This window comes from Lagenorhynchus albirostris, chromosome 13, assembly GCF_949774975.1.
Source record: "Lagenorhynchus albirostris chromosome 13, mLagAlb1.1, whole genome shotgun sequence".
Classification (NCBI taxonomy): Eukaryota; Metazoa; Chordata; class Mammalia; order Artiodactyla; family Delphinidae; genus Lagenorhynchus; species Lagenorhynchus albirostris.
Window position 1 is genome coordinate 76,494,261 of NC_083107.1, and position 26,509 is coordinate 76,520,769.

The 26,509-nt window shown below is 47.0% G+C and overlaps 2 protein-coding genes across 8 annotated transcripts in view; one reads left to right on the plus strand and one right to left on the minus strand.

Moving 5' to 3' along the window:
* The window catches only part of SMC6 (structural maintenance of chromosomes 6), a 69,754-nt gene extending 68,458 nt beyond the window's left edge, over positions 1 to 1,296 (plus strand). For 6 of the 7 annotated variants that reach the window (XM_060168707.1, XM_060168709.1, XM_060168708.1 and 3 more), the window contains 2 exons: positions 143 to 240; positions 1,090 to 1,296. In XM_060168707.1, the coding sequence (XP_060024690.1) occupies positions 143 to 240; positions 1,090 to 1,204 (213 nt within the window). In that variant the 3' untranslated portion in view covers positions 1,205 to 1,296. Of the gene's footprint in view, positions 1 to 93; positions 241 to 1,089 lie in introns of those variants that run through there. The other variant, XM_060168710.1, reaches the window with a different exon arrangement.
* A 6,319-nt stretch (positions 1,297 to 7,615) lies between these two features.
* Positions 7,616 to 26,509, minus strand: part of VSNL1 (visinin like 1) — a 100,404-nt gene continuing 81,510 nt past the window's right edge. Inside the window, exons 3-4 of the mRNA XM_060168876.1 lie at positions 12,903 to 13,118; positions 7,616 to 8,423 (exon numbers count right to left, since the gene is read on the minus strand). Coding sequence (XP_060024859.1) covers positions 8,226 to 8,423; positions 12,903 to 13,118 — 414 coding nt within the window. The 3' untranslated portion in view covers positions 7,616 to 8,225. The remainder of the gene's footprint in view (positions 8,424 to 12,902; positions 13,119 to 26,509) is intronic.

Sequence of the window (26,509 nt, forward strand, 5' to 3'; positions counted from 1 at the left end):
TATGAATTGCTTGGCATCATAGATAAGATAATGGATGATCCTTGGATAAAAATCCAGGGGTTCATAACAACCAGTAGAATGCTCCTTTCACAGGAACATGATTGACACAGCAGCAACTCTGACTTCTGCCTCTGTTCTCCAGGATATGGTTAACCGGAGAATTGCGATGGATATGATACTCAAGATGGCAGATTCCCAGCGCTTCAGACAGTTCATCCTGCTTACCCCTCAAAGCATGAGGTAACTTTTTAAAACTCTTCTATGAATTATATATATATATATATATATATATATATATCAAGTATATAAAAAGGGGTGAGAAATCTTTTATATTCTCAATTTTAAAATGCAAATGACCAGTCAAAAGAAAAATTAACCCCTAATCTAGTTCCAGAGATCGAATGTAGTTTTCCCGTATTAGATATTTACAATTTTGTTTGTGTTATCTCCCATTAACAGAGGCAATTTAACTGAATATGATTATTGACTTGTTAATATTTCTATTTTTGAATCTGCTCTTCTGTGGTTATCATGACCCAACTAATATAAAGTAATTTTAGTAATTCTGCTTCGACTGGAGAAGCGATTCATGATTTCCCTAGTCTTGATTCTTTTCCTGTTAACTGAAAAGTAGCAGTCTTCCTAAATGGAGAACGCTGCTCTGCTGTCAGTCAGCATTTATTAGGTACCTCCATAGCGTCAGGCTCTGTGTCACTTAAAAGTTGATATTCTTTCTCTAAAGTGGTCACTCGATCGTATGGGTACTCAAGTTTATGACTGGAAATATTCAGGTGACTCCTTCCTGACTAGACAAGAAGAATAAGAGTTAGAGATAGTTGATACATAAATCTCCTTCATTTCCTTTTTCTTCCAAACTGAAAACCCATGGCATTTAGCAGGAAGTTAATTTTTAAAAGTGAAAATTTATTTCCCTATTGCAAGTTATATTTCTCCTAGAATTCCAGATATCAGACATACCCCCCCATTAGCATCCATTTAGACTTATATTTTCATGAGGTAGTATTAGAATTTTTTTTTTTATGAAAAAATTTTCTTGGAAGTTGGAATCATTAATTTTGCCTCCTCTAGTTCACTTCCAGCAAGTAAACTGATTAGAATTCTTCGAATGTCTGACCCTGAAAGAGGACAAACTACGTTGCCTTTCCGACCTGTGTCTCAAGGAGAAGAAGAAGACCGGGGTTGATTTACTGTGGCTGACTGTGCCACACCCGCATGTTGAAAGACGTGTAAGGGGAGACGCCCGGGACTATGGGAAATAAAATGAAACTAAAGACATTCTGCGGCGGAGACTCACTTATGTATCTGACACGATAAGCCTAGAAGACCGGCCACAGCCCGCAATTTAAAATTATAATTACTTTGCTTTGAGAAAATCAACTTCATAGTACTGGTTTTAAATCTTTTTAAGTTTGTTTGTTTTTCATTTTAACCATCTACTTTTATAGATTCTTTTTCAGAAGTTTAAAATTTTGTACATATGTACATGTACATATCTGTTTAGTTTGGGTTCATTTCTATAGTATTTTGTAAGAATTAAAGATTTGATCACCCGGTTATATTTAGTTTTGCTTTTCCAGAATATTACATTATTCTCATTGCAGGGGGTGGGGCAGCACCCAGGCGGGCTGTGAACAGGGACCAGTTTACAATAGATTCATTGTCTGTTTTGTGCTTATTAATGAGGAGGGACCTACACAGGACCGTAGGAACTTTGGTCACAATCCCTGCACAGGTCATTTTTAACCCTAGAGATACAATTGCAGGTTGGGACGGTAGTTTTAATTATTGTGTTTCATCACATTTAAGATGCTCTCTGTTAAGGCACGTTCTCGGAGCTTTACTAAAGCACTGCCAGTCCTGACACGGTGCCTTTCTCTGAGTCCCTTAACCATCATCCACCCTACTAAGTGTCCAGCCTGTGTCGGAACTGGGTTATGACCCACTGGTGCGTCCTGACCTGCAGCGTGATTGCTTGCTTGCTGTAAAGTCCCGCAGTTTGCAGTCCAAAGCATCTCAAGCTCTGGCTGAGCCGAGAGAGGACACAGGCCAGAGGGACTGTGCAGACCAGGCTGAGGAGAGGGCTGGGGAAATCGGGGCAGAGGACAGCTCCCTTATAAGACACACCCTGATTTTAGAGTTGTTAAAAAGTGTGCTCCTTAGAATGATAAAATACAGCCTGTTGTAAGCAATGGTATTTATGAACTTTTTTTAAAAGAAAACATGAGTAGAACTCCTGCTTGCATTCTCTACGTTTGATACTAGGATTAGTGCTGACCTTTTTAGAAAGACGTGGATACCAACAAGAAGAATTCCCTATATTGCTAGCAATAAATATTTGTGAAATTGAAAGGAAGTATTTTAAGAAAAAGACGGTATTTTAAAAGCAGCGACACTTCTGTAGTTACTGAGAAAAACTGGATTTTGTTTTTGGTGAGGGGAGAGAGTCTAATTTAATCTTAACTTGAGATCCATTGGTAAATGAGAAGTCCAGAAACTGTGCTTTTCTAATCTGAGAATTTACAGAGAGAGAAGATGTGTGCCACATGTTTTAAACACCCTCCACTAACAATACAAAGTCTGATTTTTTTAAAGGTACATTTATAATTCATTTGTATCAAAACTATTTTAACATACATGTGCTTTTTAAAATAAAAAAAATGAAGTAGAATATACCAAATGCATACACTTATTCGCTAAACAATTTCAGTGTCTGAAATTTTGTGGTAGTTTTTTAATGTTGTGCTTCTTAATACAGAATGGGAAGTAGAATCCTCAGGTATCCAGGCATCTCTTGTTGAGTTGAAGATTATTCATTGCTTTGGCCTCACAAAGTTTGGGTTTCAACTATCGTAAGTGGAAATATTTTCAATTAATATTCTAATTAATGGTAATATTAATTAGAATAAAAAGAAATTGCTTTTTTGAAATATGTGTAACTTCTAAAAATAAAACTTTAAATTTACCTGTAGTTAAAGTCATCCTTTTGTGAATTGGGGAAGATATTATAATTGACAGAATCAAGCCTCTTCATGAATAGTGACTTGAATACTTCATAGAGATGACTCTTCCACCCCTGGTTTTATCAGCAGGGCAGGAATGACTGAACTGAGTCGTGAAATCCTGGGGAAGAAATGCTTCCTTGGACCTTTAAATCCTACCTTTTCATAACTTTGGGTTAGACATGATTAAAATCGTTCTTAAAAATGACAAATGTGGGGCTTCCCTGGTGGTGCAGTGGTTGAGAGTCCACCTGCCGATGCAGGACGGGTCCGTGTCCCGGTCTGGGAAGATCCCACATGCCGCGGAGCGGCTGGGCCCCTGAGCCGTGGCCGCTGAGCCTGCGCGTCCGGAGCCTGTGCTCCGCAAGGGGAGAGGCCACGACAGTGAGAGACCCGTGTACCACACACACACACACAAAAAAGGCACCAGGGAATGGGAGGAAGGGAGAAGGGAAAATTTGGAAAATACTTCAGAAGAATGCAATCCCTGAATCTGTAGTGTCGATGATCAGTATGAGTAACAATATTACTTAAATGTTGTTTTATTAAAACTAATCACATTTGTCTTTTTTTTTTTCATTTTCAAAGAATCTCTCTGGCTGCTGTGTGAATAGGTTAGGATTAGAGTTTGGCAAACATGGAAAGAGCGAGCAATCTGGAGGCTTTTGCAGTGATCCAGGTCAGAGGTCATGGAGACTTGGACCAGAGTGGTCGAGATAGAAGTGTTCAGATTCGAAGTCCAGAGGCAGTGAGACTTGCTGATGAGAATACAGTTGACCCTTGAACAACACAGAGGTGTGGAGCAGTCAGAAATTCGAGTTTAATTTATAGTTGGCCCTCCATACACACGGTTCCTCCTGTCCCCCTTGTGCATCTGTGGATGGGGTAGCACTGTAATACTTACTATTGAAAAAAATCCGCCTATAAGTGCACCCGCACAGTTTGAATCTGTACTGTTCAAGGGTCAGCTGCACTGCGGAGCTGTGAGAGGAATCAAGGATCATTGGCCTGGGGTCTGGGGCCTGAAAAACCGCACGAGTGGTGGTGTCATTCCCAGAGCTAGGGAAGATGCGGGGCGGCTGTGGAGGAGAGCGATGGACGGCTGGTGGGGAGACGTACAGCAGCTCTGATCTGAGCAGGCAGCATTTGAGACAACCATTTAGTTAATCGGGTATTTGATGGGTAAGTTTACGTTGGTAAATGTAAGAACCTGAGAAACAGTAACATAAGGTAAGAGTCTAGAGATCTATATTTCGCCTGCAAAATGCTGGGAAGAACCCAAATTGCATGCCCAAAATATTTGGGAAACTGAATCGCTTACACAAAAGGACCTAAGGGAACAGTGTGTCATTTTATTTAGAAGCTCTAGTTGACTGTCATTTTCTCACTAAACCCCTACATACCTGGTGTGGTAAGGCTCTCTGAAGACGTCTATTTAAGCGTGTGTTTTACTTCCTGACATGGTTTCCAACGGTGTGGAGGAAATCAGCATCTGGCCTCTTTAAGAAAGTGGTTCATGTTATTCATCTAGAGACCGTGACCCTGAATGAGGGAACTACAGGGAAAAGGAAGCTTTAAAGCAATATGATTCCCCTTTAAAAACAGTTTAGAGTTATTTAAGAAATAAAAAAGAGGAAATATGGAAACTTACGTCTTCTAAACGCAGAAAGAGTTCAGGTTAGAATAAAAGTAAGACATTTGGGGGCATTTTCCTTTCAGAACAGCAGCAGGAGTTAAAGAGACCAAAATAGTAGCTGAGTATAAGCTGGAACTGATAGAACCCAGGCCCACTTGAATGATGAGAGGATGCCCACAGCTGGTCCTTTCTGAAGGGCCCACAGGCTGGGAGGGACACTGTGGTTCTTGAGGATGCCCGTTGCTGAGGGTGTGTGTGGGTGTGGTTTAAACGGAACTCAGTTACAGAAGTTGTGTTAAACACACCCTTCAGTTCATGGCTCACCTTCCTCTCTGGTTGCCTCAGAGCACGTGAATGCATTTTGTATGTGGAGGAGATGTGAATTGTGGCTACAGGGCAGACTGGCTGATTGTTTTCCAGAGAGGGTGGAAGCATCGCTCCTGTTCTTCTAGAAACTTGTTGTAACCTATCAAGACATAGAGTTTAATTTCCTTCTTGACTATGAATAGGTTTGTGACTGTGTTGTAACCAATAGAATGATGGAGAAGTGTTACTTCATGACTATTGAGGCTATAGGGCAGGAAAGAATATGAAACTTCCAGTTTCTTAGCAGGAATACTTGTGCTGGAGACCTGAACCATCAGGCAAGTAGTATGACTTCTCTGAGGCCTCCATGCTGCGAGGAAGAACAAACTAGCCCATGTGGAAAAGCCCTGAGGCCCTCTCAACTCTCAGCTGCTCCAGGCGCCTGTTGCAGCTCAAGCTTCCATGTGACTGCAACTGCACGAGACACCCGCAGCTAGAATCACCCAGGTGAAGCTTCTCGAATTCCCGACCCACAGAAGCCATGAGGAATGATAAAATGATTGCTTCTACTTTAAGCCATCACAGTTTGGGGATAAGATGTTGTGATGCACACCCTGGAAACAATTCTAGTGTGATATTTGCTTTTATTTTATGTGCCTTTTGTGTACTTCTGTGAGAATGTCTTTTTCATTTATATATATTATATGGTGCAATAGATTTTATTGTTTCTTTTTTCCCCTTTCGGCCTTGTAAAAACATGTGCTCGTTGCTGTGCGTACATCAGTTTCCAGCTGAAGCCTAGTATGCCGCAGGGTGCACGCACCACGTCTTACCTAGTCCTCTAGTCATGAGCCACTAGGTTGCCTCCAGCCCCCACTCCAGAAACAGAGCTGTCACGGACATCCTGGGACAAGTCCCCATACATCCTCCTGTGAGAGCTTCTTGGGGCAACAAACGCAGGAGTGGACATGCTGGGTCAGAGGACATATGTACACTTATGCTAACCAATACTGCTGGACTGCTGTCAGGACCCTGCCCCAGTCGACACTAGCGGAGCAGAGAGAACTAAAACAAGCACAAAACAAGATGTTTGTTTGCTGGCCCAATGTCTACATTTTATTTACTTATTTACCGGTGAGTCTGCTGAAGGGTTTGTTTTCCATAAGCGCCCCAAGTACCCATGTGGCTCATTTCCTTCACTTGGGCCTTCCATTAGCGTCGCCTAACCAGCCTATAGAAGTGACCACTGCTGCATCCCATCACCCCCCCCATTTGCTATGCTTTTCTTCATAGTTCTTACAGTTAGACACTGTGTGTGTGTGTGTCGTTTATTGTCTGTCTCCTCCCATACGAATAGTGTTGGGTGCACAGAGGGTGATCAGTGAAAATCTGCTATGAATTCATCGCCTGTAGCTTGACTTAACCAAGTGCCTTTCCAAGGAGTCTCCCCAGCTCCTCAACCCACCCCGCCCTCAGCCAGAGGAGAGCATATTGGGAGGCACAGAACGTCTCTCCCCGCCTCTACTTTGGACTCACCAAGCACAGGGGTTAACGGCACCAGGACATCCTATTAGCACTTGGGACTGTTCTCTCTGGGGACGGAAGTTTGTTTCTGTCGGGGTTTCGGGTACTGTCGTTGCCCTGAATGTTTGTGGGGAGGTTTGCTGGCTCCCAGTTTCTTGCTGAGTGGATGAATGGAATCATCAGGCCCTGGTCTGTGGTCTCATCTAATGCTCCTAAGACAGACAAAGGAGGAGTATTTAGAAAAAAAGGCGCTCCATAAAAAGTGAATAATTTAGCACTGTACTGTCTGATACAATAACTACTGGCTACACGTGGCAAATTAAATTTAAATTAATTAAGATAAAATGAAAAATGCAGTCCCTCAGTCACACTAGCTGAACTGGAAGTGCTCAAAGTTCACATGTAGCCAGTGTAGGTACAGATGTTTCCATCATCCTAGAAAGTTCTACTGGACAGCACTGTAGAAAGAAACGGTCTCATTCAGGCTTGTTCTGAAAACGCAGGCCCGCCTTTAGACTTCTTGATGGAATCTCTCTGCCTTCCTTCCTCCAGCTTAAAAGGGTCAGGATTTTGTTCCACCGTTAAAACAACGAGTACACTTTTGATTTGGAAAGACAGCCTTTCGGAGGACGCTTCTCAGTCAGCTAAACGTGTCCTCCACATAGTTGTGTAAAACAGCGCGTGGTAAGCACCACAGTCACACTGAGAAAACGTTTACTGTCATATAGTGAGCATTTTTTGAGAATGAGTAAGTTTTATGTTTTATTTAAACTTTACACGCCGTATTAACTGTCCCTCTTTTGAGGGCCAGGATGAAGCATTGGGAAGTTGTCACTAAGTCTTTGAATTCCCAAGTTGTGTGTTCAAAGGTAAATTTAGTAAGTTGTTGCTATTGACCCTTGACAATTATGAACATCTGTTTCAAATTTAAAATTCTGCGATAAGAACTGAGGGAAAAAGTCAAATGTTATAAATTTATTTGGGACATCTATTGCCACCTCTTTGGAAGCCTTTGAAAATTCAAGCAAAATCAATACACATACATCTTTTTTTTTACTTTCAATAAATAATATCTTTGAGTATATGTATATATAGATAGATTTAATTAATGAGTCATTTAGCAGTGTTTTTAAGTTTTATACTGCATTAATTCCAACACAGCTCTTTCCAGATTGATAGGATGCAAATGAGGTAAGAATTAAGGCAAACCTAAACGGCATGCAAATTTCGTACATTTATATTCACTGATAATACAAGCTCTTGTGTGTGGACCACACAGAGGAGTCAAGGGCCCCTCTGTGTGCCTGTCCAGTACTATTTTACAGGAGAATGGTGACACAGCTTATAATTCAGTTACATTACCGTGAGGGTTTCTGTGCTACTAACATTATGTAATCAAGGAGACACGAGCATTAGCAAAACATGAACAAGAAATCATACAACTCTTTGCAGCACAATTCTGCCCAGGCTTTGGAGGAGGAAGTTTTTTTTTTTTTTTAATGAAATGATATCACACATATCACATTGTGGCAGGTTGTTTGTTTTATAATATATGCTTTTAAAATTCATTAGCAAATGACATTCTCATGCACACAAGTGTTTCAAACACAAGAAGCAAGTCCATTTATAGGTAGTCCAAGCAATATTTGTGTGTGTGTGTGTGTGTGTGTGTGTGTGTTAATAGCTGCAGACTGAATGGAACATTGAGACTTTTGTGCAGTCCATAGTGTTATCTCTGCTCATTTCTGAATGTCGCACTGCAGAAGTAATACGATGGAAGGGTCGCTCTTTGCAGCTTCTTTGAATTCATCCAGTGTAATCTGGTCGTCTTTGTTCTTATCCATCTTGCTGAAAATCTTGTCTACTCGCTGCTCAGGTGTGAGCCCATCCTCATTCATTTTCATCATGATCACGGTGCCCACCATTTTGTAGATAGCCTTGGGAAAACAGGAAACAGACCATAAAGTTCTCCTATGATAGGGTAAAGAATCTAAATCTACTTCAAAGCACTCCTTATATGGTTTTAAATAAGATAGTGGTGTAATCAAACCTGTGTGAGTCTCATGACCAATTGGCTAGAGAAGAATTTCATGTGATTCCCAGGTTTCTGACTGGAGGAAGTGATTAGGAAGGGTAGTGGTGAGGTCAAGAATAATGGATTAGGAACAGGTTCAGGAAGGAAAATGATGAGCTCAGTTTTTGTGTGTTTTTTTGCGGTACGCGGGCCTCTCACTGTTGTGGCCTCTCCCGTTGCGGAGCACGGGCTCCAGACGCGCAGGCTCAGCGGCCATGGTTCACGGGCCCAGCCGCTCCGCGGCATGTGGGATCTTCCTGGACCGGGGCACAAACCCGTGTCCCCTGCATCAGCAGGCGGACTCTCAACCACTGCGCCACCAGGGAAGCTCCGAGCTCAGTTTTAAACATTCTGAGTTTGAGGTCGGATGAGAGGCAACAAGCTCTACTCCTTGGAGATTTAGGAAAAGATGAAGTGTGGTCCCAATTTACAATCTTTTAAGAAAGCAAGCAAGGTGGACCAGTAAAATTTAGCCCTGAAAGAAGTTAGTTTAGGGGGATCTGTGAATCAGGGACTCTGTTCATAAGTCAAAGAACAGAGTAGGAAGATTCCATTTTCCAGTTCAATTAATTGTGCACAATTAATTCTCAAAATGGGAATTAAATGTAGAAATGAGTTTCTTTCTTAGGAAAGTGCCTTAAAAAAATAAATGCTCATCTCCACAAAGACTTGCAGGGGAATATTCACAGCAGCTTTTTAAATAATGGCCCAAAAGTGAAAACAGCACAAATGCTCATCAACTGCTAAACAGATAAACAAAATATGACATATCTGTAAAACTGAATATTTTAGCAACAAAAAGGAATGAAATACTGATACATGCTATAACATAGATAAACCTCAAAAAAAAAAAAGCCAGATATAAAAGGCCAAACATATATTGTACGATTCCATTTATATGAAATGTCCGGAAAGACAAATCCATAGAGACAAAGTAGAAGGGTAGTTTCCAGAGTCTGGGGGTACCAACAGGCATGAGGGACCTTATTGAGAGAATTAAAATGTTCTAAAATTGGATTACAGTGATGGCTGCATACTTCGGTAAGTTTACTAAAAATCACTGAATTGTAAAGCTAAAATGGGTGAAGTTATGGCCTGTTAATTATAACTCAATAAAGTTTTAAAGAATGCCAGTTAGAAAGAGTAAACCATAACAAGAGTTTCATTGAACAAGTAAGATGTCTATTGAGATAAAATATATTTTGTTTGCTCATTTTTGTAATTAGAGTGTGTTGATTTATGGTAGAAAAATATCTAGGACATTTGACTTTAAAAGAAGCAGACTATTAGGACTTCCCTGGTGGTCCAATGGTTAAGACTCTGTGCTCCCAATGCAGGGGGCACAGGTTTGATCCCTGGTTGGGGAACTAAGATCCCGCGTGCAGCATGGTGCCACCCAAAAAAAAAAAAAAAAGAATCAGACTACTGAAATTTCATTTGAGGGACAATTGGTAGAGGGGGTCCTGATTAACCTAGAAGCCTGAGTGGTATGTGAGGGAAAAGCAGACATGCCTGGACTTTAAAAAAGAGACAGATGGGTCATCCGCATGCAAGCTGCTACTCTCACTCTGTCTTCTGAAGGGTGAAATGAAAAGGGCTTAAAGGAGCAATGGGTAGGAAGGCTGTTAGCACGACAAATGCACCATTGATGAAGACACGGCAAAAAGAAATGTAAACCCACAGAGTCCACCCTGGACCACATCTAACAGCTCTGAACATGGCCAGTTCTCATTTATCGTCTCCAAGATGCAGCCCTGCATTGGGATCATGAACATGACAACCAGGAAATGACGTGCCAGATGCAGACTCACACTTCACACCAACCTAGGCCAAGGGCATGTCAGGGTCAGAACTAAATATGAACGTGTTCCCTGACAAATGTAAGGAATCCCTGTAGGCGCATATGCTTCATGGGGTACTCCGGCATGCAACGAAACATGTAGCACTGTCTTCTCTGAAAAAAGGATGTGTTATCACAGGTGCTTTCCCAGGAAGAAATAACTGTCTCAGGTACTCTTATTCAACCAAAACTTGCGGACCCATTAGGCCTGTGCCCAACACTCCAGGGCAGATGCACTGTCCTTCACTGGGGTTACGTGGCCCTTGTTGGTCTCTCCTCGCACTGACCCTCCCCCATCACAGCACCTGCCTCACTCTGCTGTCATCGTCTGTGTGGACACAGGCCCTTGGGTCAGTGAGCTCCTCCAGGGTGGGCACTTGTGTCTCTTCACGTCTGTCTCCCCTCCATCTTGCAGGAGGTCGGCACCTGCAGAAAAGCTGACTACAGGCTACAGGAGCCTAGAGGGTGGTGGGCAACTCCGGGGTGAAGTGGGCCAAGAAGACTTCTTGGACGTGGCAAGATAACCTAGACCTTAGACCTTGAAGTGTGAGAGGATTTGGATGGGCCCAGAGCCCTGAAGGACATTCCAGGGGAAAAGCATGGTAGAAGCAAAAGTGGCCAGCTGTGCGTGTGCAAGAGTGAGGGGCCCTGGATGGACGGTGAGGCCAGAGAAGACGTGCAGGCAAACAGACGTTGGCCGGACCAGCTGTCAGAGATCTGTGTGCCTGTGCCTGACACAGAGGACCTGCTCTGTAAGCCTTTTGATCAAATGAATGAGCAGCTCCTGAAGCGCAGAGATGCTGTAAAGACTGTATCAGTTATTGATACCTTGGTTCTGGAAAGGTAGCTCAGCAAAAAGGAACCTAGAGGCCAGAAGTTGGTGAAAATACCGGAGGTGGAGAAGGGGAGACACACGCAGAGGGAACATGAAGGTGACACGGCTGATTAGAAGGAAAGAAGCTGAGAGTTGAGGCGGATGGTATTTCCAAGGGAGACAGAGCCTCGAGAGCTAACTGCCGGTTACTGAGCATTTCCTCCATGAGAGGAAGTGTGCCACGTGCTGAATCGTGACCACAGACTTGGGGCGTGGGTTTTATTACCTTTATTTTTTCACGAGGACACTGAGGCTCTGGTGCCCTCGAAGCCCTGTAGTCGGGAAAGCAGCAACGCCAGGCCTGACCCTTGCTGCTGCTGGGTTTTCCAGTTGACTTGGGAAGGTAAGTGGGTACCAAAGGGAGAAAAGGGACTAAAGATGCCAAGGGAGGGTGGGTAAGTAGAAGGCAGGGCTCCAGAGGCCACAGGAGGAGCGAACTAAGCTGGGGAGCCACCCCAGGGGAGGAGAGTGAGTGTAGCAATGGTGGGCATCTGGGGATTTGGTCACTTGGGTTTTGGCTACTGTTTCTTCCCATCAGCCCCCAGTTTTCATGTGGGGATCCACCCTCCCCGATCTCAGCTCTGTGGTCTGGACGGGGCCTCACGCCAGCTCCAGGATGGGACACTTGGCTTTGGCCTGTGGCAAGTGGTGCATTTCCCCCCTTGGGTCACACTGGTCGGTGCAGAGGTGGACACACACGCTAAGACAGTCAGTCAGTGAAAAGGCACTGATTCGTTCATCAGTAATTGAGTGCCCACCAGGCTCCAGGACTGTTCTAGGTTCTAGGGATACAGCAGCGAGTGAGGAGAGTCCTCTCTTGACAGTGCTTGCGTTCTACCATGTCAGGTTATTGGGGGCAGTGATAAACGCTGTGACAAAAAATCATGATGGTAAGAGGTTAGATGGCCCTGGGGTGGGGCATGGGCACTCTTTGGGGAGGGGAACGCAGGGAGGAAGGCCTGCCGGGAGGTGAGATGAAGGCACAGCCCTGAGTGGAGTGAGGGGCCCGGGGAAGGGCCCTGGGCAGAGAGAGAGGACATCAAGGCCCTCACGTGAAGCTGTGTTCTGGGAAAACCAGGAAAGCCCAGGCATCTCGAGCACGGTGTGTAGGGAGGAGTGTGGAAGATTAAGGTCAGGGCAGTGGGCAGGGGGTCCTGGGACGTCTGCACAGGCAACTGAGAAAGATGCCTGTTCCCATGGAATGATGGGAACCTGGGGGCCGCGGGCAGGATCTTGTGCCGTTGGAGGAATGGGCAGTGGAGGGAGCTGGTCTGAGTCAGAGGGCGGCATCCAGAAGGGCAGAGCTAACACAAGGGCTGGGGAAACTGAGTCCTGATACCATCCTTCGCACCCACTAGGCTTACGTTTATGGGAGATGTCACACTGTGAGCATGGCTGAAATGGCGATTGACAGCCAGGACCCAGCAGCTTGGACCTGTGACATTTCCCAGCGCCTCGACGGAGCAAGGGAACAGGGACGGAGAAGTCAAGGCCTGGCAGGGCTCCTGGATGGGGGGTGGAAGGGAGCTGCCGTAGGGCTGTGCCCCAGGGAGCCTCTTCCCAGGGGTCTGCCTGCCGTGCCCACAGCAGCCCCGGTCCTGACCACACCCCAGGGGCCGCTGCCTCACCTCAATGATCTCCAGCATCTCCACGCGGGTGATCTTGCCGTCGCCATCCAGGTCGTACATGTTGAAGGCCCAGTTCAGCTTCTGCTCAAAGCTGCCCCTGGAGGTGATGGACAGGGCGCAGATGAACTCTCGGAAATCGATGGTGCCGTCTCCGTTCTTGTCGAAGGTTCGGAAGGCGTGCTGGGCGAACTTGGAGGCGTCTCCGTACGGGAAGAACTACAGAGCAAAACACCCAAGGTCAGGTGTCGGGAGGGGACGAATCACGGGCTCCCGAGTCAAAGACCACCGCTCGCTGGCTTTCTGCTCACAGCCCAGGCTGTCCCAGCCGCCCGGCCAGGGTTTGGCCCAGCGCTCAAGGCCAAGGGCTGGCCCAGGGAGGCCATCTGCCCCGGATGTCCTCACTCCCAGGCCCCTCGCTCTGTCCTGTGGGTGAGGCTGGGGACACTTCTGGGTTGGCGGGGCTTGGATTGGGGCCGCTAGGATTCCACATCTGCGGCTTCGGAGCCGACTTCTCTCCCGCAGGGGGTGGTGCTACCTGGATTTCCACGTGCCTCTGGATGTGACAATCCAGGTCCACTGTGCGCGGGGCCCGAGCGACACGACCCCGACCTCCGGCCAGCGGTTCCCCCGTCCCCAGCCCTCAACGGTCTCCCTGGGTGAGGGTCCGGGGTTTGCCTCCTTCTTACAGGCACTTTTTTTTTTGGCAGATCATTTAAGAGCCACTAAAAATAGAACATGACTGGGCTTATTTCTGAGAGGCATAAAGAGGTGACTTCTCAGAGCCGATGGGGAACTGTAGGAGACCGAGGATGGGCACAGGAAGGGGAGTGGGGGACAGATCCCACAGGTGGTGAGAACACAGAGCCCGAGGCCGTGGCCCCGGCCCCAGACGCGCGTCTGGGCCGGTGACACACAGCAGGGATCCCGGTCTGATACCTGACCTTCTGCCCCAGCAAAGCTAAAGGACATTTTCCAGGTGGAGCACAGGAAACCAGAGAATAACCCTCACCCCATCCCCAAAACCAAACCAAAGCACACCACGTGGTGTTTTAAAGCAGAGAAGGTGTGTATTGTTTCTGGACGAATAAATCCCGCAAATACAAAATCCAAAGCAGATTCCCGAGGGTGCCACTGGTGCTCCTGTTCCTGCGTAGGTGTTGCCACTTGCTAAGCGGGCCTGGCTGGCCACACACAGACGGCCAGCATCGTGCCTCCTCTGGGCTGTGTCCTCGTTCTCGCTGTACATCCTGACCTGGGGCTTGCTGAGCTCGGCTGCCCACTCCTCCTACATTGAAAAGCACACCGGACAACAGAAAATTTCCCTCCAGAAGCAAAATAAACATTTCATGTCAGGAGCCAATACAGGCGGGCCAAGGACAAGGCAAGTGTTCCGGGGAGGAGCTGACGTCGGCTTGTATTTCAGTAGCTCCCACTTCCAGATGCCAGGATCTGTTCTGCCTGCTGTTGCTGCGGGAGAAACCACCCCAGAACTTAGTGGCTTGAAACTGCACGAATCATTTTATTAATCTCAGAAAGTAAAAATCTGACAGTCTCTTCTAATCAAAGAACTTATTCTGTGACTACGGGCTTCACGTACTCTGAACTGTCCTTTCCTCGTAACTCTTAGGACACCAAATGTGTGTGGGTTTTTTAGGTTTATTTTTTTCCCCTCACAACAACCAATTTTCCAACTGGCCGGACACCAGCTGGGTGTCCTACAGTTCAATTCAATTCTGACCCTGCTGGACTTACAGCAGACCCCAGAGGGTAAGGGTTCAGTCCCACAAGACCGGCCCACCTTCAACAGCAGTCACAAGTCCCAGGTTGCCACCTGTTCCTCTGAGAGGCCTGCTGCGAAGTTGGAGGATTCCCACAGCCCCTCCTCAGATTGGATAATTGGCTAGAACGACTCCTTATTTACTACTAAATTCAGGAAGGCACTTTAGTTACTACTACCAGTTTGTTATAAGGTTACAACCCAACGGAGGAGATGCATAGAGCAAGGTGTGGGCATGAGGGTGTGTGGAGCTTCCGTGCCCTCTCTGGTTGCACCGCCCTCCCAGCCCTTGGATGCGTTCACCAGCCTGGAAGCTCCCCCAGCCCCGTAGTTTGAGGGTTTTTATTGCAGTTTCATTATGTAGGCATAATTGATTCAATCATTGGCCAGTGGTGATTGAACTCAATCTCCAGACCCTTTCTCCTCCCCAGAGGTCGGGGCTGGAGCTCAACGTTCCAATTCTCTAATCTGCCGTCGTCTTTCTGGGACCAGACCCCCTCCCAACCCTGCCCCAGTCCTGAAGCTAGGGGTCCTCCAGCCACCAGTTATCTCATTAACATACAAAAGACACTGTTATCACTCCAGAGATTCCAAGAGTCTTAGAAGCTTTTGTGTCAGGAAGGGGGGGGGGTAAGACCAAATATGTATTTCTTATTCTCTCTCAGTATCATATGTGCCCTGCGCGTGAGTGGTCTTCACCTCTCTCTAGGGGTGCGCTGTTTGCTGCTGTGTCACCTGCTTCACGTTCAGTGGTCTTGGGCAGAGCCGGTACCTGTGAAATAGCCCAAGAACAGAGCAGAGCGAGCCCCCTGGTGGATTCCCAAGTCTCCTTAGGGATGTTTATCCATCAGCCTTTCTACACGCAATGACATGAGGCCACTGGGTATAATTTTTCTCCATCCATGTAGGTGTCTGGCGATGTAATCCTTTACCCATCTCCTACCTCACAGCAGACTTTTAAGTTAAGGGCTATCTGACAGTTTTATCTAAAAATAACTGGGCACCTTAGGTCAGTATATTAAAAATTAATTTAGATCAGGAAGGCCTTGAGAAAAAAATCGATTGTAAATTTTGAGCTATAAAAGTTACATTGTGCCTTGCCGAAGGTCTATTTACTGACTTTTATAGCCAACATGTTTACTTTGGAAGAACTGAGTGTGTGATCGAGAGCCCTCAGATACCTGGAGGGGTTATTTCCTTTAGAAAATTCATCCTATCATGTTCCGAGTACTTTAAGTTTTTCTAATCAGGGGAATGATCCTTCTTTTGATGAAATAATTCAACTCTGGACGGATCATCACAGAAAAATGAAGCCTTACTCCCTTCAATCTCTGTAGGAAGAAATCAGGGTCTTGAACTCATATTCACTTCTCTTGGAGGAAAATAGTGCCTGAGAAGTACAAGAATTTTGGGGGTATTGTTGCTTGTGGGGTGTTTTGTTTTATTTTTAAAATTCAATGTATTTTGCTTCAGCTCCTGCATTAAATATTGGTGTGGAAATAATTTTTGGTGGTCTTAATAATCTAAACCTTTTAATATAATAGAAAAAAAGAATGGTGAGGTTGAAAATTTTTAATATATGTAATTATATATATTTCACTTACATCTTTGTAGTTCAGGCTGCTATAAAAAACTATCATAGACTGGGTAGCTAATAAACAACAGACATTTATTTCTTATAGTTCTGGAGGCTAGAAGTCCAAGATCAGGATGCCAGCATGGTCGGGTACTGGTGAGGGCCCTCTTCTTCCTTGCAGACTGTCGGCTTCTTGCTGTGTCCTCACATGGTGAAAGGGGCAAGGGCACTCTGTGGCATTTCTTTTATAAGGGCACTAATCTCATTCATGAGGGCTCCACCCTCATGATTCTAAGCACCTCCCAAAGGCCCTACCTCTTAATACCATCATTTTGGGTATTAAGTTTCAACATATGGATTTTGGGGACACACAAACATTCAGCCCATAGCAACTTATTTGAAAGAAAATTAATTTAGTTATGAAAATTTTCAGAAACTGTATTAGATAATCTAACATAGCTAGTCTTCAAAAAGTTTCCAGCCTCTCTTTTATGCCTATGTATACACACACACAGAGTTTCTCTACTTTTGGTCAAAAATGTTATATCAAGTGTATCCTATATTTCCATTAAAAGGAAAAGAAATCTTCATCTGGGAAGCAGCTGCAAATGGTCAATTAATGCCCGCTGATGTGAATCCAGGCCCCAAGCCAGGAACCCTTCTGACCCCAGAAGCTGTGTGGTATGGTTCCTGGAGAAATCCTTTGGGGTTTGGCACCTGTGGGGCAGCCTGTCCTCCTGAGGGTGTCCAAGAGAAGGCTCCTCTTTGAAGGGCAGGGTTTGGGAGTGGAGCAGCGTCTGCTCCAGGTTCTGGCCAGCAGAGCCCTAGGCTTAATTCTGGGGGTGTCAGGGAGCTGGCCAGTCCCCCAGGCTCCCTGGCTGGGGGTGATGGGTGGCTGGGCCAGTGCCCTGGAGGCAGTCTTCCCAGGACTCCCTACAGCCTGCTTTCTCAGGTCCTGTCCTTGCCCCTGTGCAGCCCACAGCTCTTTTGCTCTGACACTTGGGGGGCTCAGAGCCTAATAGCAGAAGGTGGGGTCAGAAAGTAGACCCTCTGTCCCGGGTGAATTTTGACCCTGCTGGTGAGACCCTGACCCCGAGACCACACAGTGATGTGTCCCCGTCCTACCACAGACACAATCCTGTGCTCTGGTTACGCTCTGAGGGAACGGGTTCTAGAGGCTGCTGGCCTCGGGTGGGACCAGGACCCAGCTACAAGGTGTAGCAGGATGTCCATAGGAAAATGTCACCCTGGTGCTGAAAACCAACTCACAAGTGAATTTTAGGGGCCTGTCCTGTTTCTTTTTTTTTTCTTTTCCAAATTCTGCCTAAGTATAGGCATTTTCTTTCTTTTCTTTTTTTTAAATATTTATTTATTTATTTGGCTGTGTCAGGTCTTAGTTGTGGCACGCGGGATCTCCATTGCAGCATGAGGGATCTTTCATTGCAGCATGTGGGATCTTCACTGCGGCATGCGGGAACTTTCATTGCAGCATGTGGGCTCTCTAGTTGTGACTTAGTTGCGCCGGCTTAGTTGCCCCGCGGCATGTGGGATCTTAGTTCCCCGACCAGGGATTGAACCGGCGTCCCCTGCATTGGAAGGCGGATTCTTAACCACTGGACCACCAGGGGAGTCCCCCTGCCCTGTTTCTAACTGGGGCAGGATCGCCTGTTTGTGGAAGGCAGATGGAATTACCTGCGGATCATAAGTGCCCTGTGCTTTCCTGTCTCTGTCTTTGCCCACATGGTGCCCTTTGCCTGTCGGACCCTCGCCTACTGCTCAGTTCTATCTCCTCCCCATCATCTGAAGTGAAGCCCAGATGCCACCTCCTGCGGGGCCCTTCTCTGCAAACGCAGCCTGATGTCAACACCTCTCTCCTTGCATCCGAGTTATCTTTGTACATGCGGCTTTCCTCTGCTGGACCATACATTCCTTGCTTCGCTCAACTCCGTGTTCTCTGCACAATCTTTGTTAACCAAGTGAAAGAGCCTTTGCTTGCAGAAAACTGGCAAAGCCTGCAGTGGAAGGTTCCTCCGAAGATGAGAACCTTGGAAACGAGGACAAAGGAGTTGAGAAAAGGCCACCCCCGTGAGGTCTCCTGGTTCTGCCGTGCTCAAGCCCACATTCGGGCCAAGACTAGTAGAGAACAAGGAACCCACAGCCCTGCTGCCCCATCTCGAGAGAGGAAGTGGAACGAGGCTTTCTAGTTGGGCTCTAGGGACAGGGCTTCTCAGCAGATTTGCAGGGGAGGTCTGGCGTGGCAGAGGGCTGGTATGCATGCCGGCCTCCTCCTGCTGGCTGACAAGCAGGACAAGGGTGCCCTTGTCCCATGGCATTCCCTGGACTGACTTCTAGAAGTTTCTGAGATAATTCTGGGCTGCACATGTTTCTTTACTGTTGGCTCCCCCTCCCCAGGATGCCTGGAAATGAGGGCTGCCAGGTGTACCTGCCATCAGTCATGGGGAGCTGGGGCAAAGCAGGGCTGCACCCCTGCCTCCTCTTCCTGGAGGGGGTGGAGGGAGAGGTTTCCAGGACCCTCCACTCAGACTCTCAGCAGAACCCAGTCAGGTGGGCACAGCCTGATGGTGGGGGTCGTCTGCCTGCAGAGCTCGGTCACGGGCAAGCTCCCTGCGCCCACTCTGGCCCCGCTGAGGAAAGTGGCCTCAGAGTTCCCATGGACCGCCTCCTTCATCTCTCATTCAGTGAGTCCCCTGCAGCAAGGGCCCAGCAGCTCGAGACTTCCTCTGCTTCTCTCCACATCCCCTCTTCCCACCCACTTTCCAGCGGGAGGATCCACAGAGGTAAGCCCTGCTCTCCCTTCTGCCTCGGCCAGAGCCCGCACGCCCCCCGTTGATTCTGACCACAGTCTCCCAACTCCTCCCGCCTCTGGTCTCCTCCAGGTCCGATACCCAGGCCACACTGACCTTCCTGCAGTGTGGCTCTGACTGTGTCATTTCTCTTCACGTGAACACTCAGTGGAATCAAGTGCAAGCTCCTTTGCTTGCCACTCAAGGGCTTCCATACCTGACCCGATGGTACGTGCCTTCAACATTGCACGTCCCGCTTCCCTCTGCTTTTGAGCTCAGCCCTTGGAGGCTCTTTCGGCAGACGCTGAATTCAAACTTCTCACCTGCTGTATGTGTGGCGCTTCGTGATTGCCCCAACCTGCAGGCATGTCTCTCTTGTTTTGTTCCTCTGCTTTACGCCCCTGAGCCTCAGCTATCTTCCTAGGTGTCACCAAACCTGCTCTTTGCTGTCATACTTCATAGCCTTCCCTCTCTCACCCATCTCACCTTGGCCCATCAAGAAATCCCACCTTTGCTTTACGTCCAGCTCAAATGCTCCAACTCCATGCAACCTTTGTGGCTGGACGGAATCTCTCCCTCTGCTTGGTTTGTGTATCACTTATTTCTAGATGACTGTTTCCAAACCCTCTGCCTTAGACCATAATAAGTTCTGGTCCTGCCTGTGTCCCTCCTGGCCTGTGAGTTCTGTGTGAACAGAGGCAGTTGGCTCATCTCTGCTGCCCCACAGCTCTTTGCCTGGAGCCTCTCAGGGAGAAGCTCCAGAAATTCCCGATGAGTACGAGGTCTGTGGTCTTGTGTTTGTCATTGTGTCTTTGTATTTGTTGTTGTGTCACTTCTTTTAGCAGCTCACTTTCATCTGTGAAATGGGAATGCTGTGTTAACTAAACGCGTTCATGCTCCTGTGAGGGAACAGAAGGGTTTTCACTACAGCTGAACGGTAATGAAACATAGTTTAAAAGTCCTCATTACAGTGTCAACTCTCCCATCCCCAGATTTCTCTATCCCCCTTCACTGCTTTATTTTTCTCCAAAAAGCTGACTACCATACAACATATTTTAATGACTTATTCATTGTCTTTCTTTCTCCATGAGAAATGTAAACTCCATGAGAACAGAGAGCCCTGGCTGCTATGCTATTTTGTTCCCTGCCTAATCCACACACAGCAGGTACTCGATAATTACTTAGTGAATGAAGGAGTGAACTAATTTCTTTATGAGGCTGTCCTGTAATAGGGAAGAACAAATCTGACTCCATATTGGATCTGTTTCTTTTACTTTAACTTTTGTATTCTATTGCTTTTGCTAAAAGTTAAGAATGTTGCCTATAGCCTGAAATATACAGAACACCCCTTCTCAAGGCTCTGACCTTTAAGGGTGTAACACTTTCCCATTCATATAAAGATAAAAAGTTGCAGAACAGAGAATAACATTTGTCTTCTTGGAAGTTTTCAGGAACATCACGACCTGACCTGACCTACCTGGACAGCTGCCAAAACAAAGGATTCTGACACCAAGAAGTTTGGGACAACCAACCACACCCCTCCCCTTTTAGTATAAAAGAAGGCTGGGTTCTAACTTGGGGAAGATGGCTCTTTGGGACGCCAGTCCGCCATGTTCTCCATCTGCTGGCTTTCCAAATTAAGTCACTATTCCTTGCCTTAACAACTCATCTCTAGATTCGTTGGCCTGTTGTGTGGCGAGCAGTATGAGCTTGGACTCGGCAACAGTCCTTCCTAAGGAAGTGCTGCATAGTCTTGTGATCAGTTACACCTTCAGCATCTCCTAAAATCCTCAAGGCAACCCAAGGGGATGGTTTGGTTGCCTTTTCTTTTACTTAGTAACAGAGAAGCAGGTTTTTAGGACAGACGTTTAACACCATCTGTCATACCTATTTATTTAAGGGATTATTTATTTAGTATCTATTATTGAACTGTGAATCCCCGGAACACAAACCTATTTGTTCACCGTTGTATTCACAACACATAGCACAGGTCCTGCAAACAGCAGGTGCTGCCTACTACCTTGTCGGAGTCAGCTGGAAGGTAACCAGGCGACCAAACACTGCTGCTAAAAACTGTTACTGCCAAGTGGACATTTGTTATAACCTAGCCAGCTCCGTTCAATAGAACTTCTTGCGATGATGGCAATATTCTATAAGCCACACTGTCCAAAATGACAGCCACTGGCCATACGTGTCAACCACTGTGTCAGGTGCCGGGAATAAAATAGAAAAAAAGACAGAGCATTGAGGACAGTGGGGAAGTAACCCCTGAAATGTTACTAGAGTACCTGAAGAGCTGAATATTTTAATGTCATTTAACTTACGTATCACTTTCTTTTTTAAAAAACTAATTAATTAATTTATTTATTTTTGGCCGCACTGCACAGCATGCAGAATCTTAGTTCCCCAACCAGGGATTGAACCTGCAACCCCTGCAGTGGAAGCACAGAGTCTTAACCACTGGACCACAAGGAAGTCCCTACATATTATTCATACTTTCAATAAGCAATCGTGGCAAGGGGGCTTCTGTATTGACTAGTATGATCTATGCTATGTCATTAGCTTTCACAATATTCCTGCCAAGCAGTAATCCGCAGCTCCATTTCATGGTCAAGGAAACGTGGACTCAGAAAGGTCCCGCAAACTCTTAAGTTCTCCTCCCACTGTGTCAATCTGTTGCCATTTTGCAGAGGAGTAGTAAGAACTGTTCATGCTCTATGGAGTTGGCTCAGTGTATCCACATCTGTGGATTCAACCCATTACAGATTGAAATTTGATCCGTGGATGTGGAACCCGTAGCTATGGAGGGCTGACTGTACTAGGCCAGTTTATATAAGGGATTTGAGCATCTGAGATTTTGGTATTGGTGGAGGTCCTGGAACCAATACCCATGGACGCTGAAGGACCACTGAATACAAAACAGAAGGTAGAAAGTGAAAAATGTTCGTCGGCCTCGTCATTTGTTGGAATACTTTCATGATTTTCACGCAGCACTGGAATGAACTCACTTCTAATACTTCTAACGTGTGCTATTTCATTTAATCCTTATAACAAAACTTGCCATCGTAAGTTCCTTGTTGTGGACAAGGAAACAAGCTTGAAAGGTCAAGGCTTTTGCTCATGGTGCCTGGCTGGCTATGGGAGAGGCAGGATTTGAACGCAGATCTGTCTGGTCATTTCTGCTACATCTTTCTGTTTCTATTAATCAAGTATTAGCTGAGGAAATAAACCTAAGTTCACGTCTGATGAAACAAATTTGCTGCATTATGTAATTCTCAGCTTCCATCGCCTCTAATGCTTGAAATCCTTGGCTGTGTGTATTTGTGGCCATCTCCTGGCGGGATGATGTACTACATGGAAATTACTAAAATGCCACTGAGGGATCTTTTTCATGATTCATTCATTCTTTTAACTCAACAAACTTTTATTGAGCAGTTACTATGTGTCAAGCACTGTGTTAGGTGCTGAATAAAATAGAAAAAAATGCAAAGAATGTTAAGGATGGGGGGGAAATAGACACTAATCAATCAACTACACAAGTATAAAATTACACTACGATACAAGTGTATAGAGCCACAAACAAGAGTAATGGAGATGATCTTATGAGTTTGAAACTTAACAAAAATTCAGTGTGTGTGGTCCCCTTCCCCCACCTAATATTCAGGCGACTGATAATTCATTGCTCTTCATCATAGTTTAGGAAAGGTCTCAGAGTCCGAAACTTTCTGGGATTACACAAGCCTACACTGTATCCCCCTGTATTCCACATCCTTACTCGGAACTGACAAACGTGCAGGAGAGGAAAACCCCAGGAAATGCTCGTGTACTTGTGTCTCTCCCCAGGGAGGCAATAGGAGAATTTCCACAAATTAACCTGCCTGTTCCAAAGCCACAGCAGAGGTTTTCCTTACAGATAGTGAACCAAAGCCCCACGTTTCCATCTTTGCAATAATCTATCCAGTTTGAATATTAAAAGGTTTGTTTCCTTAAGAGATGGTGAATGACCCCAGACACCTCATGCTGAATATGCGTCTGTACCCCCAGGCCCTCCACCCGCAGTGCAGCACAGGTGGCTGCATTAAGAAATGGCCTCAAAACACTGTGCTTCCATCCCCCACTCCATCCCTCTGCACCATCTTGCTGCGTATAGTTCATCCTTCTAGAAGTTGTACTAAGTTCCGAGAAAACATTGTAACATTTCCCATGAATCCATCCGCTCTCCCAGTGTCACTGGTGCCTACCTCAATTTGACGGAGAATGCAGGTCCCCTAGAAGTTCTCTGCCCAACCTTCAGGTTGGGGGAGTTTTCACAAGCATGGCCTTGCCCCACTGTGACGGCTGACGTGGTGGTGTCAGGAGGGAGTGGCTGCAAGACCGCCAAGGAGGACGGTCTCTCTCCAGCTCCCAGCTGATGCTGGGCAGCCCTGGGACCTCAGAATAGGTTTCTGCCCGTTAGCCTGCCTGAAATAGGGCTCATGATGGGATCAAAGGACAGAAGACCTCTCTGCTGCTCACTGTCGTGGAGAGGTCTGCCGTCCAATCCCTCACAAGACACAGCCCCTTTTCCAATGTCCTCACTCAGGTCAATTCTGTTTTCCTTTGTTCTCAAATGTCAGAAGGCTATATTGTCTGGCTTAGGAACCCACCAACAGAATCCCCTCCCCAAGGGTGGAGTGGTCATAGGGAAGAACAAATCTGGCTCCACACTGGGTCTGTTTCTTTTACTTTAACCTTTCTATTCTATTGCTTTTGTTTCAAGTTAATCATTAAAGGGATGTTGCCTTTGGCTTAAAGTAACAGAACGGCCCACCTCCAGGAACCCTGCCTCCCTTGCCTGAGCATTAAGCTAAAATACCTTTGTTTAAGCTCACAGGAAACATCCTGACCAGGCCCACCTGTGATTGGATGCAGGAAAGAAGAAATTAACGCATCCCCTCTAGAGTCTGGTCTGGCTGCAACCAGGAAATATTTGCAACAACTTACCACCTTTTTTACTTTACTTCCTCACCTTCCCTTCTTTGTTCTAGAAAGGAAACTAAGCATCCACACGGAGCAAAGTGGGTCTTTGGGACACTAGTCCAGCACCTTCTCGGTCTGCTGGCTTTCCGAATAAAGTCACTATTCCTTGTCCAACAACTCGTCTCTCGATGAGTTGGCCTGTGGTGCAGTGAGCAGTATGAGCTCGGACTCGGTGACAGTCTTCTCTATTGCACCCCTGAAATATCGCTACTCTGCTTCCAAGGTCATCTCCCCTCACCTCTGCTGGAATTAGCTAGAGGCCTCCTCTGGGTAGCCTGGCTCAGTCCCGCCTTTCCAGGCCCTGCTACTAGAATAGTTGTTATCGTTTCATGAAAGCCTATCAGGGAGCGAGGCCCTAGGCAGGTCCTCTTCATGTGCTGCCCCAGCGGGTCCTTCAACACGTTTAGGACTTGAGGGCCATCGTACTGCGTTACGTAACTGCCATAAGGTCATACCACTAAGTGGGGTGGGTGGGCTGGGACCAAACCCAGCTCGGTCTGCAGACACTGCCTCTCCTGCACCTGCCAAGTCTGCCTGGCCTTCAGCACCGAGATGGAGCTGCAATCCGTCTCCTGCACCAGGATCTGGAAAGGCTCTGCCCGTCGCACCCATCCCTCTGCTTCTTCCTCCCCACGTGTTCTTGCTGCTTTGCACTGTGATCACGGGAGCCTCAGTCCTTGTCATCAAGGCTGGGCCAGCTCACGACAGGCCCACAGGGAGCAGGCACCCACTATTAGGGACAAAGGAGGCAAACACCTGCCCCTCCTAGGGAGCATCCCCTCATCTCCAGGCAGCAGGAAAGGCTGGGCCAGGGGGGTGGGGCCCCTAGCTCTGGGGCAGGTGCCGCTGTGGAGGGAGAAGTACCAACCAAGCCCGAGTCTGAGGACTGCAGTCAGCCTCCTGGACCTTGGCTGTGGCTCAGTTCGGTGCCGATACTCTGTCTCCCCCCCAGGGCTGCAGGAGTGTGGTGTCCTTGAGACAAAGCAGGACCCACCTCGGGCTCACGAGAGGCAGAAGTGAGAGGTGAACCAAGTTCTGTCTCGTTCTGTGATATTAAATAAGTCAGTTAACCCATCTGAGCCTCAGTTTCCTCATCCACAAACCATGGCAATACTACTTGATACCTATCACATAGAATTGCCGTGAGATGCCGTGGGGACGGCACCTGTGGAAGCCCTCTGAGGCTGCAAGGAGCTGGGCCCCCGGGGGTCGGAGGCTGCTTCCTCCCCTCCGTTTTCCCCTCGAGGCTGCCGAGGTGCATCCCATCCCCTGATGCTGGCAGATGGCACCTGGGTGAGCCGGCGGTTAGCGGTGGGGTCTCAGCACACACGCCCAGGGCTACCGGTCAAGCGGGTGTCCTTGACGATTAACTTGGTATCTGATTTTGGCTTTAGGTTCATCATGCCCACGAGGCCTCACAAGTCCAGAGGGAACTTTTCACACCCAAGTTGGCTCATGTCCACTTCCCATAACTGCCAATAGCATCTAATTGTTCTCAGGACAAGAAACAAAATTATCCGCAAGTCTCCGCGTCCAGTTTCGGGTCCACTCCTCTGCCCTCCGGGCTTCTTTCACTACCTGGGACCTTGCTGGACTCTCTACCACAGCTGTGGGATCTTTGCCATGTTCTTCTCTTTGTCTGGAAAGCTCCTTTTCTGCCCCAGCCCAGCTAATGCCTGTTCATTCTTTAGACCTTGCTTCAATCTTCACGTTCAGAATGCCTTCTCTGAGCTGAGGTTGGAACCCCCCATTACACACGTGCAGGTCACCAAGTCTCGCCCTTGGTAACATTTATCATCATTGTGAAGAAATGTTCCTGGCATGGCTTGTGGATTATAAGCTAAATAGAGGCAGGGAATGGCCTGGTGCTGCCCGTCGCTGTGATCCCTGGTGCCTAGTACAGGGCCAGGCACACAGGAGGTGTGGGATGAACACGTGACTCTGCACAGCAGGTCTTTTTCAAGCCTGAGGAGACAGCAGCAAATCTACCCAAAGACCAGTAAAAGGCTTGAAATGTGTTCTGAAGGCTGTCTTAAGTCAGCCATGCTGAAGAAGGCTCTCCATTTGGCCTTAAAGCTTGTCATTCCCATCACTGCTTCAGCCGGTGATTCATGAGGGCGTGAATCATCCCCAGAGCAGTACATGCACTGGGTCATATGGATGGGAAAAGGAGAGAGAGATTTCCCCTTAATTAGAAACGATGAACCCAAAAACTGTTTTCTGCCGAAGTATTCATTCAACAGATACTCCCAGAAGCCAGGTTAGTGCCAGGCTCTATGCTGAGCTCTGTTGGGGGGGTTGGGGAGGGGAGGGGGAGGAGGGGCAACGAGTAAAATACAAGATCCGGTCCCTGCCCTCAAGCAGATGTAACAAATCAAAGGTAGATGCGGGGCTTCCCTGGTGGCGCAGTGGTTGAGAGTCCGCCTGCCGA